The following is a 20,091-nucleotide window of genomic DNA, read 5'->3' as shown; positions in this document are numbered from 1 at the left end:
AGGTAAAAACGTCCATGTTTTTATTAAGAAAAAAAGGCGGTTTCTTGGAAAGCGTAAAGTGCACTTTAATACTAATAAAACTCTTTCACTCGCTGGTGATCAAAGATACTTGTTAAGGATATGCAAAATATATACAATTACTTAACTTTCCATTTAGAATTCATGATAAACAAGATTAATATTCTCTCGTCGATAGTCACAATATATGGTTTAAAACCTGTATATTTTTATTCAATATGTTTGAGATGTTATTCTCGCAATGAATATATTAGCATGCAAGCGCAATTTTTCAGCTTTTTACAGTACAATGTTTTATAAAGAAAAGCACTTTTACAAGTTACTGGTTAAGTTATGAAGCAATATCCTCAAATATCATGACATGTTTGATGAACATACCTTCTGCAATTTAAAGGACATTTGTCCCACTTCCTCTCCCTACGTGACGCCCCTACTATAGGCCTACTCAATACGAGATATGACAAGTTGTTTCACGTATATATGAACAGATTTATTCCTAACATGTTGAATCTTTGGCTTTGATTTTATTAAAATTTCAGATGAGAATATTAAGCTGGGGGTCCTGCTATGCCAACTTTTAATATATCACATACCGTTTCATAAGAAATAAATACACTCAGGTACCACACAGACAAATGAATATAATACATTTATTTAAGCTATAGTGGTCGTGTTGGTTTAATAGGAATGACCTTTGTCCAGCGAGTGACCGGTCTGTGGTCATCGGAGCAGTAAGTATACTAAAATGCTTGTTCATTGCTCCATTGTGTAGGTAAGGAGGTTATAATTCCCTCTGGTCGATTCACTCGGCGAGAAGTACATCAAATATGTTTAAAAGGAGGTCTTCAAATTCTAAAGTAGGTCGAAATTGTTACGCATTTTAACCTTGGTTCTACTTTCAATGTTCCCATAAAACTAAAATTAGGTTATAGTCTCGTAGATCTTCCTGTACAAGCTGTTAACATAGTTCGCAGTGGGAGATGATCCAAATGTCCGGCGGGGAAATAAAAGAAAATTGTCGGTGGAAATCTTACCTACTTTTATGGGATTAAGTGGAATTTAAATTTTAATAGATTCAAATATCCTACCTATCCTTCAATCATCACTAGCCTAGTCTATTTGTAAAGATGGGTTAGTTCAACTTGTCACAAGCAGGTACGGAACATTTTAGGATTTCGTTTGAAGGGATAGATTAAAATAATTTTTTTGTATTGTCTGTCAGTTATAGCCTTCAGTAAAATAATGTAACATGAAAGTTTTAGCCAAATTTAATTTTGTATCAATGCTTGAAGTTTACTTAATGTCTTCTCCGAGACATAATTCACACATTAGGGAATGAATGGACTTGAGTAAGTATTAATAGAACTTAACGGTTTAATAAAACCTTTCTTAAATCAACAGTAGATTTTGATTGTATTTGTTTTCATTTCACATCATCGGTCGAATGCTTTATTTTTTTATGTGTGATTTTGTGTTTTAGATCAATACAAGGCTTTGGGGATGGACTTTCAAAACAAACACACAGTATATACAAATAATACACGTTCCTTAAGTTTGGTCTTTTTGCACTGAGTGAAACATTGGCGGGAAAGTCTTTGACGGAGACAAGGGGCAACGAAGGACACATATACAGGAAATACTTGCATGAGTAATAAAGAGCATCTGTCTCCACAAATCCTTTTTATGGGATGATTGATACATTTTGATTTAAGGTGGATTTCAGTCCCTTTAGCTAATATCGATACTTAAAGGTCAAAGAAAAGGTCATTTGGCTAACTTAACAAATAAATATTGCAATACTTACCAAAGAATTCATTTCGAATGCGTATTCGATCCTCGATCTTATTTGTGTAGATTATTATACAGTTGATAAACTCCAAAAGAATTGTTTTATATTCCACACTTTCTGCCGACTTCAGCTCGTCAATGAGCAAAGAAAATCTGTATTTTTGTTTCTTCGCTTCCTGGAAAAGACAGAACAAATATTCATGAATATACGTTGTTAAATAGAACTTACTTAAATTATCATCAGATGATCACACGTATAATATCATAATGTTGTTTTGTATTTCTAAACTCTTTTAGTTATAATGTTAAAGTGCATTTCTTATGGAATTACATTGAATTTTGTGTTTTCTTCTATTTCATATTTGATAAAGTACATTTCTTGTTGAAATACATTACAAATGTGAATACTAGATATCTACTTTAATCAAAAAGAAAAATGTCACATAAGAACAGGTATACTCTGTGTTCGTTTCATTTTAATATACAGGGTCATTGTTAGCTTTTCACTGTCTGGGCCTAAATAAAGATCCCGGTTCATTCATGCGCATACAGAAGTACGCCTAACTCGTGAACATTCTAATTTCATCCCGATCAGAACCTTACAGAAGTACAGGTTTGAAAAGGCGGGTTCTGTCCTACGATTTCACGCATTCTAGTTTCTATTATTGTAGATCTGTCCTCACAAGTTTAAGTATTGTTTTACCTAACAATCGTGACCAGGCTCACGGTCTGACTCAATCACACCTGTCGCAGGTATTGGCAAACACTAGTTTAAGTTTTATTTAAAGGCTTTATTACAACATATAAATAATGATTATTATGATGGATCAAGCAAACAAAAATGCTTGATCACGTCTAATTCTACAATAATATTTACATAAGGAATACTTGCAAGACTAGCATTTTTTATTTGTAGGCTTTTGAGATGGGATGTTTGTGAAAGTGGTGCTATTAATGGATTGGTGGATGAAATTTCACTTTTAAGATAACGTTTTCGTTAATATCGTTTCGTATTTCGGTTTTACTTCCTTCATCGAAATGGTTGGTATTTAATTCTCCATAAGTCTTGTATTGGTTATAATGTTTGGCAAATGCACATGATATCTGTGCCCCATATTGTGTTACATTACAAAAAACGCAAAGCACCTGTTCAGGAAAACAACAAATGGATATAAACGTAAGGACATGGATATCAGGTCTACAGCGATGTTGGCTATCCTCCACAATATCAGTGAGGCTGACCTCTTTTACAGGTCTAAGGTCCAGTCGGATACAACTGGTCGCCAGTATCATATATCCTATGTCTGGGAATGACATTAACAATATTGTTAACCAACAAAATGCTATTGTTAATTAACAATGCATTCGTCACATTTAGACAGTGGCGCAGACCCGGCGGTAGAATATTGGACGTTTTGAGATCAACGTTCGCTTGGCCGAATGGTGTATTGTCTCACTGTATTAACGCGAATGAACCATATATCAGATATGTATTAATAAAAAGCATATGGAATGGAAATATGTTTATCTATCCCGAAACTCGATACTGTATAGGCTTTAATTAAATTACTACTTCTGGCATTGTCACAAAGATAAACTTACAGATTTCATATTATATTTTGTTTGATACATTTAACTCATATTACATGTGTTTCAACATTGACAAATGTTTCTTTAATTGATTGCTGCAATGTATAGGATCCATAACAATAGCCTGGAAACCATAACTGTAATTAATAATAGCCTTTTAAACCCCAATACATTATGACATAAAAAGCAGAAATTCAATTTTTATAGTGAACTCTATTAGTTATTCTCATAAATATACAATAGGATTTAATTGCATGGATCTGTTTGAAATGAAAGGTGATATAAGACGGCGTACAACAATTTCCAATGAAATCTACGAAGCAAATTAATCAGTTTTGCTATTGTAATCATTTAACTTCAGTGTCTTCGTTGAATTCGTAACGCTCAAAAGAAATTGAATGACAAACACATGTATGTTTTTGAACCAAGCCATCGTACGTAAAGGTTATGATATCATAATATCATACTGGTTAAGGGGCGTAAGTGTCATAATATATTATATGTTTGCATTTGTGGCATTGTAGCTCCAAGTCAAACAACTGACTAAATTATCCAGGAATGAAGATATTTTGGCGTTCGTGACATTGCAAGAGAGTCAAACACTCTCAAACACAATCGTGAGTGTTTTGTTTCATAACTTCGTAAATATTTTCAAATGAAAATATTGTTTTCATAAAAACTCATATTCATGCTTTTTAGTAACATGACATGGATAGCTAAACAAACAGGTTTTTCATGTTATCAAATAACCAACAACATGTATTTGCAAGTCATGCTAAATCATTATAGTATGGTTTACCGAATGTTTTCAAAAGCTTTCCAATGAGAACCAGTTCTACGCGCTAATTTGTCTTAAAATCAATTTTAAAGTTTGTCATCAAATCACTAAGGTTATAACGGTCGTGGGAGGGTGGTGAAGATAGATCCAAAAATAAACTTCTGATATTGTTTGCAAAAATTCTTTTGAAGTAGAAATATATTTTCTCTCTCTTTTACTTAACCAGTGCCCCTTCGACGAATCTTGAATCTCAAGTGGTAATAAGAAATATAATTCTATTTTTGGATGATGTAGGTGGGTGTGTCATATTATCATGCTAAAGAAACTATTAACCGTTCATGCCTGTTCCATTTCGTTCCGATTAAACCAATACCATTACTACTAGTGTGTCTCAAATTCAAAACGATTTTAAACAGAACGGGGTATCGCGTCTACTAACAGACATCTGTAAGGTGATCCGGGCCTTTTCAACGTCCTTTTTATGTTGTTCGTAAATTATCTCGACATGTTAATAGAACTCAAAGCTTTCTCGTGTGTCCACGCCTGAAATGTTCTCTTTTCTGTAATTACCTTTGTTATCAATTAGCGCTTAACCTCCGTATAGAATTGGATAATATATGTCAGCAAGATATTGGCCTATAGTTTATAAGCAGGTAATGAGTGAAATGAATCCTACCAAAATCATCAATTATTTTTATTACCTCTTTAATCCCCATAAATTCAGTAATGTTATTCTTTGAACTTATAATTTAGAAATGCTCTGTGATTTATGAATATTATGTTAGTGGTTAGATATAATTTCGTATTTTAACGAAAGAAGAATTAAGAAATATATATTTATGACATTTAATTTTTTTTAAACTTTGATGCAATTGTCATTACAAAAATTGGCATGTCATGGTTGGGATATATGTGGTGAAATCGATTTAAATCCATCGATTTGGAATCACATTTATTATAACATCAAGAATGATCTTTAAACTCCAGTTAGACTCTTGATATATTGAAAATGTCTAGTCCATTATCGTGATATTCATCATGTAAATAAACAGGAAATGACATAGTAATGCCCCTCCCACGCTGAAAAGTCATAAGTTTATCAGAAATGTCATCTTCCATGTCATCCTCAATTTCCAGTTAAAAAACCCTTAAACATGAATAAAACAGCAGAGAAATGATGTGTCATCCCGGTGATATCGGTAAATTTAATGAAAAAAGAATGTTTTTTTACAGAGGGATCAGGAGATCGAATTGATTTCATTAATTACTTCTCAGTCTAAACCAACAAGGTCCGCCAAGGAAACACAGGTATGTCAATTGGTCCATTCTTATCAACTTATGCTTGAAAAACATAAGGAGTGACAAGGAAAAAGATATATAAGTAATCTATGATATTTATTTTTTATTTGTAGGAAGGATAGTGATAACAAAACAATATTTACGGCCAATCCCTTCCTTAAAATATGATTTCGACTGACGTATGATATATAGGAGGCGTATTATACGGTTGAAAGTGCAGATTTGACGAATTATTTCAGAGATTATTGTCGAAAAACACCAAGTCATAACATAGAATATGTCAGGATGGATAAAAATAGAATTGTTTTTAATTTCCTGTATTTATTTGTCGCAATACGTAGTGTTACGAATGTGCAAATTTATTTTCCCCAGTCCCCGCCATATGTGAAGTCACGATCGGATCATTCAAGTGTTTTGCATCACTCGTTATGTATCATTACTATTTCTCTTACACAAGGAAATACATCATTCTCTTTCCGTTCATTATATAAACATTCTTCATTTAATGATTGATTGACATCTAAAAATGCATACCATCGTTTAATGCAAATATCATTTTAGCTGTTTAAATGACATTTGAACGACACATTGTGGGATGTGCTAAAATATAGTTCAAAGAATTTGTGTAATCATTAGAATTGATATTCATATCTGACTAGTTATATGCTAGTTTTCTATATTTAGTATACATCGATACTCTTTTAAGTGTTACTACCATGTCTGTAACTGTGGCAGACGACACGGAGGCGGGAAAGGTACTGTAATCTTTCAACCAAGAGAGTGTTTCTGTCAAAAGCCTTTAGAAATCTTTGTTCATTTTTTCCGGATTGCTTCAGTCGTTGTGCTATATCATTATCCATCACGACCGACCAATAAAAAGTCATATACTGAACTACAAAATGTGCACATATAAATCGTTCTTTTATTGACGAAATTCAAAATCCATATATAGCAAATGCATCATTTGCAATTATAACTTACAAAAAAGATTTAAAAGTTTCATATCATGGCATTGAAGAAACAGAATATATTTTGGGCGGGGTGGCGAATTTCTCAGGCTGATAAGATGTTGCTAGTGTTAAATGAATTAATCATACGACCATATATATCATGATATGTTAGAATCTAAAGGCGGTCACTATCCGTAATCACACATTAATGTTTATTTCCTTTGTGGAGAACTGAATGTATAACAACATTATGTTGACAGAACAAGAAGGAATTGCCTTTAAAATCCACATGCATACACATGCTATAATCAAATTAAACTTTTTTAGACACATGATTGGGATAAATTGCAGGTATTCACATTAAGGGTACGCCTCTCAACGTTCTTCGACGAGTTGCAAACTCAAACGAAAGTCACACCCATTGCACGAAAACGTTTCTCACGGGTAAAACTAATTGATACTTTACGCTGGAAGGTTAAACATGCAAGCTCATAGTCACGTTGTTATTCTTGTATTCGTGAAGATTACAGAATTTAACCTAAATTCACATGGTGAGATGCAGCCCCGTATTTAACAACAGATTAGCAAAGTCTGGTGGGAAAAGGATAAACCATAGAAAAACAAAGCTGTGTCTTAATCAAAATTAAATCAAAAACAAAAAAATAAGCCGTTAATTTGAGAGAATTTTGACAGTGCATTCCAATTCATTTGCGCCGTCTATAACCCTATCATTGAAGCATATGTTGAGATGTATTGAATAGTAAACGACCATTGAGCTTAATAGTTCTGCTTTGTATGGGACCAATACAAAATATTACAAGTTCTCTCATCACCTGTCCGCAAACACGCTTTGAACAAGAACAGAAATCTCTGAAAGGAGATTTGTTCGTTAATACACTCGTAAGCTGACAGTATAACAATGGTTTTTGAAGACCACGTATAGACTTAAGTAACCGAGATGAATATGATCTCTATAAGCCATGGGATAGTCCCATAATGACCGCCTTGGGAAAACTCGAATACACGAAACGTCGCACAGGGCCGCTCTATTGTTATCCAATCAAAACTGTCGTTGTGTATGTTGACGGTTTTGTCAGCTATGGCGATATTTGTTCGCGATTACAACTGAACAGTATTTACACAAGTCTCTCCTTTACAGTTTCCATTTCTTGTCTCTTTATATTACTTATCTACTGGAATTGAAACCAATCGAATGATCGTGCCAAGTCTTTATTCTAGTATTGGGATCACGGCAGACGAATGGCGTCCATTTCTTGATAAAACCGAAATTAAATTAAGAAATCGTCGCTCCCATCATCTCGCCGTGACACATCTGTAAATATGTCTCATGTTTTATCATTTTAATCTGATAGTTTCACGTTTGTATTCTTTACAATCCCTACACCTATACAAATGTTTAGATGTCGTGATGGTATCCCGAGGACGTTAAGAATCCTACAGTAGTATAAAGCTGTGTACTCATATCGCACAATCAGCTATATATATAACATGACAGTATCGCCGATGAACATCAAATTTAGAAAAGTTATTTCTGAATTCATGAAAAAGATGTAGCCATATCTGTTACAATGTTTGGTAAAACAAAACTTTAAGCTAATGTCATGCTGCCCTTTATCGGTAGTTTTATTTTCTTGTCCTAGGCTTCTTAACGTACAAATGTACATTAGGGCCCATCTCAGCCAACCCAATATAATGGAAATATACGTCGCCTATATATACATGCCTTTTGTGATTTATACATAAGAAACCTTTTTGAAATATGCCTTCTTGAGTAAAGTACCCCATTTACTTTGAAATTTGACGAATTGGAGCCACAGAGAGAAGTATTGATGAAATACAGAAGAAGGAAGAGGAGATAACTCTATTGTTTACATCCGGTCTCACCGAAGAAGAGAGTTCGAACTTTTATGGTAATAAGATAGAACTGATTCATGCTTGATAATGACATTGTCCTTTCCCTTCACGTGTAAGACGCCATATCACACATTCCATACATCGGTCACACGTGCATAGTGTTATGAATCACGTCATTAATTTCATATTGTCTTAATTACCATAGATGCTGTGGTTATGTGGCTTATGCTACATAAACACTGCAGCGTTCGTGTCGACTTGTCAGCGTACACTTTACATTAGCGGCTACAAATGTCATTTCACTTTCAACATGTCATACACACATATGTCAGGGCCTAGAACAGGAAGCCTAGCTCCTGAATAGCTAATTGTAATTAATATTAAAAAAGAATATCAATTTTAAAGCTTAAGGACTTCTCTTCGTGTTTTTATTAATTAGCTACGCCAGAAGTTTGACTAATCACATACCTCAGTAAGCATGTGATGGGCGACATGGGATATTTGTTATCAAGGACCTGTCTAGAATGAAAATATGTTTCGCTTCTTAATGAATACACATCTATACCATGGTATTTTACTCTCTCGTACAGTACACATGTGAACTACAAAACCCCTCTAAGTCATTAGTTGTCGAAACCTAAGCATCTATTAAACAAATTAAAACAATTATAAACATAAAAGGTTGGGTAAATCTTATCCTTGAAAAACCAGCATGGTGGTCACTTTAGTGTCCACTATTCTTGCAGTACATATTGCATCACTTGTTGTTTTCTCTTTTTATTGAAAATAGTGATACATATTTGTTAATTTCTGAAGTTAACCATCCCATTTATCACATCATCGAATGCATCTTAAGAAGCCTACATAACGAGTAATAATAACTCTAAAAGAAACACGTTCAAATATACGAGTGCATTGAGGCGTATATCTGCTTCTATATAGTACTCATTTAGTTCTAAACCAACTAGCAAAATTTGACAGTTTTTGACAAAAGGAAAACATATCTCGTGTAGAAAGAAAAGCTTATCAGATGCTAAGGTAAACAAATTACGAGCATAAGTTTTTTTCCTGTTCATAAAAGCTGAGCAGATCATTTCTCGACAAGAATGGATAAATATATCAGTTCTGTTGACTGATACGTAATGTCGTACTGATTTCCAGTCAGATTCTTTACAAAAACAGCTCGGTATTTAACACTTGGATTGCATGCAGGGCTAATCCGTGTTATAATCTCCGCAAGCCCATGCTCATGCTGCCAATATATCATTGTAACTGCACAAGTTTTTTTTAGAAACAAGAGGAAAAGTTAAAAGTGCTTTTGAAAGTTTAACACGTTAAAGTGTGATATCTGGTATTGAATTATTCTTTTGTTCCAATGTGTTAAGAGAGACTTAATCAAGTCGTGACGATTCTTCACGGTTCATTGAATCAAAAAATAAAATAGTTTCAAACATGAAATGTAACATATATTTTCTAAACTTCGATTTTATTTTATTTGCAGGTGTTACTTTATAAAAAACACGTTCTTCATATTAAATGATTTATTCATAAACTTGTGTAAATATTTGTAGGTGGTTCAATATTAATTTCTATAAAGTCATGTCAGTGAAATTCGATATAATTTGATACATTTCTCTTTGATATCGATTGCAATAGGTGTTAGATCGTAATAGATTAACTATTGCCTTGTTCACGTAAGGAATAGGACCTACTGGGGCGAGACGTGTGGACATGAATCTCTATTAAATCTACCGGTCTGTTGATATGACTTTGATCCCGCAGTGATAAACAAAAGTGATTCGTCTGAAGGAGAAATTGTCAAAACAACAAATGCCATTTCTTAAGTTGTTATTCAAAGATGTGACGAAAGTCTGTTACGCCATCCCCTTTTAAGTAGTCCATATTGTACAGACGATATTATTATGATTATTATGACTGCTCAGCTGATACGATCAGAATTAACAATTGCCGCCATTACGGTATCTCTCAGACTGACAATGTGGTCTGTTTACGATTGCGCAATAGTGATACAACACGGCGCGATCCACGCGGGCTATCATGGCGGGAGATTTTAGTCTGTTCCAGCCTGCAGGCACCTCTTACCGCCTATTTGATTGGTGCAAATAATAATATGTCGAGTGATTAAGAATGCATGGAAAGGACAGGTGCGTTGTAAAATCATAATCAAATAAATTCTAATAACAATAGAAGCCATTCAGCTAAAGAGTTTTTGCATCTTTGATATAGTCTTTGATGTAATACAGGTTTTATTGTTTAATAATATAAAAGTACAACTTATCTTTGATTAGAATTTTCGAAAAACACAAACAGGTGTTTGATAAAATATACCAATTTTAAGTCTGTTTTATGTAATATATGATACTCTGTGCTACTCTGTCAGTGGGCGAGATACAAAATATACTATTACAATGTATTTTGTTGATTGATGAAGATGTATACAATAACGTTGTGAACAAATGACGATAAACTTAATAACACTACATCATGTCCACGTGCACTTCGTAGATAGACAAGAAATGTATAAATGTCCTGAAAAGCACCAATGGTGAAATTTCGACAAAGTTCATTCGTTCAAAACATCTGCTTATTTCACCCTCGATTGGTGTTAAATCCACGTATACGGTATATCATAACGATCGTCAGTCTCTACATAAGGTTGTTCACCGACTTATCGGGACTGACAAACCGGTTTGTGAAAAGGACAGGGGTTACTTTAATCCTCATCCCGTCATAGCTGTCTGTGATGTCAGACTGGCGTAATGATATAGCTGATAATTCTAACATTCCTGACGTGTTATGTGGGATTGTGTCTGTGAATGGCGTAAGGGAAACAATAAGTACAAAGGTTATAGATCTTCATAAGTACAGATATTAGAAGGTGTAACATTACAGATAAAGGTCATCAAATAACATTAAAAGAAATCGTATGGATATGATACATGTCTCAATTTTTAATTTCTCTTGTGTCATATCAGGTTTATGGCAATTTAGGTTTGGACTTGAACACAGGTAAAAAACTGACTTTAGAAATTTCATGATTTGTTATTTCGAACTTTTCACATTCTATTTCGATGAATACGTCTTTGAATACGCGAGCGAATTATTCGGTAGTCTGACAAATACATGCATAAAATGCATATTAAAACAATAAAACTAAGATATGCAAGTTATTGTTACTATCCAACTGAATTTCATTTTTAGGCTTAAAAACATTGCACCTCACTCTACGTAAAAACACGCCGCACGATGGTGAAACAAACCCTATAGAACTCTTTTGACTACCAAGGTGTTATCACTACAATTCAATGTCGCCATCTTCACCGTATATGAGTGGTATTATACCATTGTATATTTTTGTTACTAATCTAGCCAGATGATCTTGGCCTGATGCACGTGTGTAGTCATGAATTATATCTAGTTAACTATTTCCACTGAAGGTGTCAATGCGGTGATTTATCACCCCAGTACTACGAAATATTAGGTGTTTCCTTGTATTGTTCCCGACTAAACCTATGTCTGATCGTCCCCTGTACCCTATACTTATTAAACACATATAATGTCTTAAATCTGGAAGATTATCTGTGTCATTCACAACGCTTTTTTTCTATCTATCTAAGTTATAACGTATGTTATTGTTCACTTTATGGTAAACGTGAGCAGCCACATGTTGGAGTCGAGCAAAAAAATAAAAAAAATGATCATCGAGACCTTCCCTCTTTGACCTTGACACTATCTTTGACATTGACACCTGCCTTTTGACACCGGAAATCTTTGCCAAAATGGGATATTGTACGACTTCCTGTGAAATTTTGAGCCAGTTCAGCAAATTACCCAGGAAGACATTTGATATTACACAATCAGGATTGATTCCTAGAATTGTTTAGTAGAAAACGACATACCAATTTACAGATTTAACAATAGCTTCAATTAGACAAAGTTATATGAATGTAATGCTAAATCACAAGGTATACCGTAGGGCGAGCGTTGTCAATGTTTTATAGCCATAAAAACATTTATAATAGTGAGAGTCATCATCATTAGAATATATGATTACTATCTCATAGTTAAATCCAAAACAACCAGATGTTTCTAATAAAAATAGGAAATTAATTCCGGAAATTGGGATCCTTTGTAGTGTTCCTGCGTATGTAATTGTAATATAAATATATTCGGAAGAAGGTACCCTGCTCGTTTATGCGTTTAATTAAATATTTGAGAGGCACATCTCTTAATTAAATGTTCAGCATAAAGATTCCCAATTGTAATTCATTGTTAAAATGCCTTTAATCGTAAAATCTTGCGTTACATTAGTTTCAGTAAGTGTTAAATAATGATAGAAACGGGGAAAAGTAAAAGGATGAAATTCCGTAAATAAACTGATTGATTACAAGCCGAATATTGTTCAGAGGATGGGCTATCTATTTTGTGCCTTTGAACTCCTGGGTGATAAAATGAAGCTATTACACTAGATCGAACGATCGTATAATCGCCGCATTGAAAGTGTTACAAGTAGGTGAGTCGGCCATTGTGAAAGGTGCTCGTCCTTTCTGTATAGGTTGAAGAGGTAGTAACTTTCGTAATGATATTTCTCACGAGGGAGGTCCCGGACCGGGATGGTGTTGGCCGTACAATTTGGTCCCGGTAATTAAATAGGTAAACCGTTACTATCTATACGCCTACATGGGCTGCCGCCCAAGGCCTTTTTAGTGTTTCCAGTACCATGCCTATACTTGTCCTTGCCAAACTTTGAGAATCTTTCTAAGTATGCATTATTACATGAATCATTTCACCAAGTATAGAAAAATGATTGTCAAAGAGAGAAGAAGCCTAAATGTTGCTAAATGATTGAAGCATTAAACAGATGGTAGAAACACTTTAACAGTCAATTTCTCTTGTTTTTACACGACGCATTTGGTCAGTTTCGTTCATTAATATGTGACGATTTTAGAAGGACGAAATATCCATAGGCTTTAATTAGGTCGCACACTCCTTTTCTCTCCAAAAATACATTTACAATTAATCATTCCTGTTTTGACTACAATGAGTTGTAGTGATGATACCAATTCCATTGATTTTCACCTGAACCAAAACAGTACCAAATATTAGCACTGTGCGATGACGTCAGCTTTATCTAGGACTAAGGTCAGGGGTATGGAGGATCAGGCTATACGATCACCATCGGGTGTGACAGAAAACGACCTGTTATATCCACCAAAAGGCCCCAGTTCAATAGGGCCCATACAGAGCAAACACTGGCCTGTATTGGACATCAGCAGTTTAGAGAAGACTTAAACCCCGGCGTTTTGTAAACACTCTAGTAAAATAGGAATTGTACTAGTTGTAGTATTTCTGAGTCACTGTATATACCTATATACTTGGTCCTATTTGTGGATGACGACAAAATCGTACTCAATAATGAGACCTATACACGGGGACATAACCTTTAGCGACTTGTTTAATTAATTCATGTATATAAGGACACTAAAAGCTATATCGGGCTGTATTTTAGAAAATTAAATTTTCCAGAGATGAATGAGAAAAAATGTAAAGTCACGTATGTGATAAGGGTGAATTTGTACACAAACATGTTGATTTTACCGCTCTAAAGCCTCAAAGGGTCCAATCAGATTCAAACATCAGTTGTTATTTTATATTAATGGATCATAAAAATATGTAATGGATTATATCTTAAGCCCTCTAACGGAAAATGTACTAGTACAACATCAACTAACAAGAACCTAGTTCGTAGCGTTATCGTAAAAAGCCTGTTAAAAGCTTTGAAAATTATTGCCAAATTTGCAGCTTGTTGAGTTCGTATCATGATCTGAGACCTACGTGAGAGAATATGAATATGAAAGAAAGTCATCATGTGCATCGAAATCTCGCGAGATTTCCTATCAGAACATCTCAGTCTTTATTAATTATCGGTACATCTCGGCAATTATCATACGGAATACACTGACCTGAGATTCAAAAGATGAACACGAAGTTTGCCAAGTTTAATCAAGTGCATCAGATTTTAGAAGGAAGCCGACAAGATGTTTTGTATTTAGGTAAATAAAGAAGATATTTATCTCGAGTCTTTGTATTTGAGGGGTCGCCGTGGCCCTTCAAAGATCAGACTACTCTGACTTCGGTGGCACTGACCACAGATCACGGGATCAGATGTCATCGACACTCATCTGGCAGAAATCATCGACCTTTTAAAGATTCGCGGTAACCTTTGAGAGTTATCTACACCGATCTGTCAAGAATATTTAACATAAAAACCTTATCGATGTTTAAACCAAGATATTCTACACATCCCACATACATTTATCAACATTTCCTATGAATTAAACATTTTTTGTGGATACATCACCCACTTCATGCATAGTTTTAAGATTTGTTATTCCAAAAATTGCATTAACATTAGAATATTAATGTGTTATAAAGAATTTCATTTTGAGAATAATTCATTTCACGCTAGAACTCAAATTTGGGTTGTATTTGACAGGTCATGAACTATAAGGTTCAGTATATAAATGGTGTCCTGAAGCTGACGTGAGTATCGGACGTAGTGTTAACCCGCTAGTCCCGAGTGATAGGATTAGCTAGCTAATCAGTGGGCTGGGAAAATACACAGGAGTATGGTTTGAAGTGAATGTCAATATTGGCCTTCAGAAATAAGGGTAACCTTAAACTAATATGATGATTTTAAATATCTAAAACATACAAGTCATGATATGGATTTAAATGTCTCTTTTTATCACATGAATCAAACTTGGGGAGGTAACGGTTTTTTGGTTAATGATGTTGACTAGTATTGTGGCGTTACGATTAGTTACCAATATTTTGTTTCCAACACATGACATAAATAATCGAACAAGTTACGACTGTATAGGCTAAATACACGCCATGGCTTGTTGCTGTTTTCAATGTTGATATCAATAACAATGTTTTATAGCGTTTTAAAGCTAACCAGCCAGTCGATTTATTGATCCTGAAAACACCCATACACAAAAAATAACATTACTCACTTTCTGACGCCCAAATCATGTTCCATAAATCCTTTGAAAAGTTTGTGAAGGAAAGCTTATCCTTTGCTGACCCCTAAACCTAAATCAAAGTTTTTGTTGATCTTTCGAATTTTCTAAAAGTTAATACACTGACCTAGTATAGAAGATAATGTTTGAGGAGAAAGAATATCTATAATCCTACAAAATACTTTTCAATGGTGTAAGCGGCCTAGGTTCATACAGATATGCGGGCCAGCGAATCGCAGGGCTAAGTTTAGCCATCCTTTTTGTATGGACAAAGTAACTTTAAACGAATCATGTAATCCAGGCTTTATTTATGCTTTTTCATATGACAAAGACGATTCCGGCTATTTAGCTTGTGTATTAGTCCCCATTTCTGGGTCATAAACTTACGATATCCTAACACAAATAAAGTTTTAAATTTGTACGAAATCTGAGTTTTAAGTATAATTTATGAATTCTGTACTTGTCAGTCATTAGTTTGGGAAATCATTCGAGTCAGTAGATACAGGTGTTCACGAGTGTCGCCAGTCTGGATCACGATTTTGTACCACCTTCTAAACTTTAGAAGGTGTTTCAGATAGATGTGTTGTCCCTAACCTGATATACACATAGCTGGGAATAGTTAAACACGTGTCGTTTCAAAGACGATATAGCGTTACATAACTGAGTGGGTGGAATTAGTAGTGATCTTGACTGTGAATATTACTGTTAAACATCGTATTTTTGCTACAGTATAATTTCGCGATATAGCATCAGAAGGATCTACTGCACGTACACCTAAAACTTTCATCTCGGCAAGTTATTTCGTGATTTCTACTTGTCTGGGAAACACGCGAATTCAAGTCGCTTACGAAAATTTGCTGGTATACAGTATATTGAGGATGTTTTGAACAAAATGGTTTAGCCTTACCTTGTATTTATCCAAGGCTTCCAGCGCCCGTGTGTACCCATCTTTAGAGTACACACACAGTGCGGATAGGAGTTCGAATACCTGTTTCTTTACCGTCACATTTTCAGTGTCCAAAGCTACAAGGTAAAAATATAAAATCATTAAATTCATGGCCAATTGCAAAGATAATGGATCTTACTGAAAAAAAATACTTCATAACTATGCACATGGTTGAAAATCTGAAACCAAAAACATTTAGTCATATTATCTTTCAAAATATGAAATATACATTGCAAACATCCTTTTAAAGAAAGATTTTCATTTTTAAAACGAAAAGATATCTAAAGCACATCTTAAATATAGTTATTTTTGGTACGGCTAGTGGTTAGTTCCTAAAAAGATATAAATGAATATGTTTAATCATAACGGAATTCCTTATTATTCGGTGTTTATAGAATTAGTACCAACATATCTAAAACGACTACAATTGTATGGATCCCTATCATAGCCATCTGTGAAGTCACAGTGGACGACGTGACTGTGTACCTACCATCGAGTTCCATTCTCATCGTTACCTCAATATGATAATAAATAAACTACATAACGGTTATATCGAGGAGATTGAAATGATGTTAAAGTCAATGAAGCGTGATAGATCAGAATCCAATTCGATGGCAAGTATTTTTTATATTACGATGTCACTTTATATACAAAGGTTGGTATATATAGTAACTCTATTAAAAAGCTTTTGGTATACTTATTTATTTATATATCCGTGTTTATATATATAGGGAGGAAAAAACTGTTTTACAGTTGTGTTTTCTTTTTATGTATATGGAAACCATCACATGGACACGGTTCTTTTTTACTTATATATATATATATATATTTACCTTGGCACCCAAATGACAACACTTGTATATGTAAATGTGGTACTACTATTTGACCGAATAACAAACGCAATGTTGCCTCTCTACATGGAAGTATTGAATCTCTTTCTCTAAGCCAATGCATGTTAATTTATTGTTTCTTGATTATAGTTCAATGTTTATATATGGTTCATGTAACTATGGGACAGAGGCTATGTGGCAATGTTATTGTCAAGAGCATGATCTACTATTTCATTAACTCTGGGGTTCGGGTAAGGTAAATGTCATAATGTTGACAACACGTTACCGTAACAACATTTGATTTTATTTGGAGCATGTTTCACTAAAATACAGCAGGATAATGCATTCAACTACCATTGTGAACAATCTCAATTTGAAGTCGTATAACACAATAAAAACCATATACAGTCATAGACAATTGCTCAGCAACCAAGTCGTGACTGCCACTGTTTCAGGTGCAAGTGGAATACCATTGTCACATTTGTTGCACTAATTGAAATATAAATGACTTGTGTAGATAGTGGTCGTCTGCTACTTATGTCGTTTGGTTTCTGGTGAACACACGAGAGGTGAAAAGGCGGAAATACTTTTCTAGACTTAGATTTTGACATGTTGTGGAGCAGACGTTAGAGATGAATGACGATCACAACCACAAGTCATATTGAGTCATCACCAGAATGTTACAAGGTCATTGTCTTCGTAGTAAGTGTGAAACAAGGTGGTCCTCATTGTGACATGTTTAGTCCTCTGCCTGCTCCATGTTTGTTGACAAGTGATTTACATATATTGAACAAATAAAGCTGCCAGGTGCTACAAAGTACATGTCAAACCAATGACAACATCGACAGTTCATCGAATTATGCACACTATGCGGGAAAGCCGGGACATAGAGGAATGCGATTTCACTATACAATACCAGGTGACGGGAACCGCAGAAGAATGGCGTCCACTAAGCTTTCTCGACACTAAATAAGCGAGCTATTTGATACAATAATGCACTTGTAATGCACAAGATCCGGGTAAGGAAAGAATCCAAATTAAGTATACACTGAAAACATTTTCGTCCGTGTCTTTAACAAATTCGCTATAAATTGATTCAGTATACCGATTTGTAAAGCGTGCTTCTCAAAAACGACATTTTGATTGACAAAGAAATAAATTAGGTACCATTAATTCTCTATAGGTAATGTTACATGTTAAAATATCGATTTAAATAAAGTAAAAAAACGACCGTCTCCAAAGTGGCCGTGTATCATGTTCGACTATATACATATATTAGGAATAAATGAGACTATCAACCTATCAAATGAGATAAGCGATCTTATTTGACTCCAATCGAACAATTTCACGGACTCGAGTACATAGACTAGTTGTATTTAGATTACGTGGCGTTATGGGGACTTCTCAATCTGAGCGACTAAACGTTATACATTATAGGTAGGAGTAGTGTTGTGATCTAAGAACACCCGCGCTAATTACTAGGCGCAAGGTGCCCTATAGCTTCCCCGGCAAGTCATTCAAACCTTTTATTGGTTCGGCACGTAAAATAACATTATATACCGTAGTCTGCCAAACGAGTCCTTCGATCTGTAAAACAATTCTGCTGTAGAATTGATATCAATTCTAGACTTTGAATTAGCAACAACACACCATTTTACCAGATTAATAAAACGATACGCTAAAGTAATAGTGTTGAATTGTACCTAGATCACAATCACTCTTGGCTATATACTGAACATTAGTGATAAATCTTAACTTGATAAAATGTCTAACTTGACGAATATGTTAGCGTCATACATGCACCCACACCCACCATTAACCAAACATCAACCATGACTATTGCACAGTCAGCAAAACGTTTGATCCCGTTGTTATTGCGATACTGATACTGATTGCACATGATTTTAACTATGATCACAGTAATTTATCCCAACAAGGGAAATTATTGAGGTTAAGTTAAAAAGATAATTTTACTTATGTAAATACACAATAATCCGCCAGCACCTGTGATATTTGAATACTTGTGGTTGACAATTACTGAGTCAGTCTACCTTATCCACTATGGCGAACGGATGCAGTTTGTGCAGGACGTTAGACCGAAGCACTGAACACCCTAACAAAATCAGTCAGGCTTCACATTGGATGACAGTGTGCAGTGCAATTCATGGGATTATACGAAGAAGAAAAACGTGGAAAAGACAGGAAACAGTGATCTTATACCAAATCTAATGATCTTGAACACTGTGTAATGAATCGTGCAGCTAAACATTCGTGTGACTCAGTGTTTACACACACGCTCGTATAGTCACAGACCAACTATATTATATATCTTTCCAAATCAGAACCTTTCTTGTGCAAGTTTAGATTAAACAGTACAGAGGAATAGATTGTATTTACATTACACCACAGTCGGCTAGAAAAACGAAAGGTTGTCACCAATTTGTAGGTGACCTGAAATGATCTTACCCATAATGATACCCAATATTGCGTGCACCGTTTATTGACTTAAGAGAAAATTTCATTATATATTTTCTGTACATTCGGCAATTTTGTTATTACAAAAACCATTCAATCAAAGTTTTGAATGAAACAGAAAATAGTACACACCCATGCAATAGAATTGTGAATGGACCTACTAAGCGAGGCATTGTATAGCAATTGACATAATATCACATTCTGTACCACCAGAATTTAGCGTGTAATTGTAGCGTGAGTGGCCCGTTTAACCCATATTGAAGTATCTACTTTCTCTTTATCTTGGTAAATACACAAATGAGAGTTTCTGGTCTCCCAGGTAGAGAGAAGGTGTCGCTTACATCTAAATGGACTGTTTCCATTAACACGAAGCAAAGATATGTCCGTACATACATTGGCCCTAATACATCGTATATTTTAGTGACTTTCAAACTTTTTGAAACTATGTTAGGAAGATGTTTTAGCATTTGCTTATAAAGAAAAAAAGATAATATTT

At 34.6% G+C, this 20,091-nt stretch overlaps 1 protein-coding gene across 1 annotated transcript in view; it reads right to left on the bottom strand.

The window, feature by feature from the left end:
• Positions 1-20,091, bottom strand: part of LOC138327587 (uncharacterized) — a 104,578-nt gene that overhangs the window by 27,592 nt on the left and 56,895 nt on the right. The window contains exons 3-4 of the mRNA XM_069273785.1: positions 16,252-16,367; positions 1,823-1,982 (exon numbers count right to left, since the gene is read on the bottom strand). Coding sequence (XP_069129886.1) covers positions 1,823-1,982; positions 16,252-16,367 — 276 coding nt within the window. The remainder of the gene's footprint in view (positions 1-1,822; positions 1,983-16,251; positions 16,368-20,091) is intronic.

The sequence above is a fragment of the Argopecten irradians genome, chromosome 7 (genome assembly GCF_041381155.1).
Source record: "Argopecten irradians isolate NY chromosome 7, Ai_NY, whole genome shotgun sequence".
Taxonomy (NCBI): Eukaryota; Metazoa; Mollusca; class Bivalvia; order Pectinida; family Pectinidae; genus Argopecten; species Argopecten irradians.
This window is presented reverse-complemented; position numbering and strand designations above follow the sequence as displayed.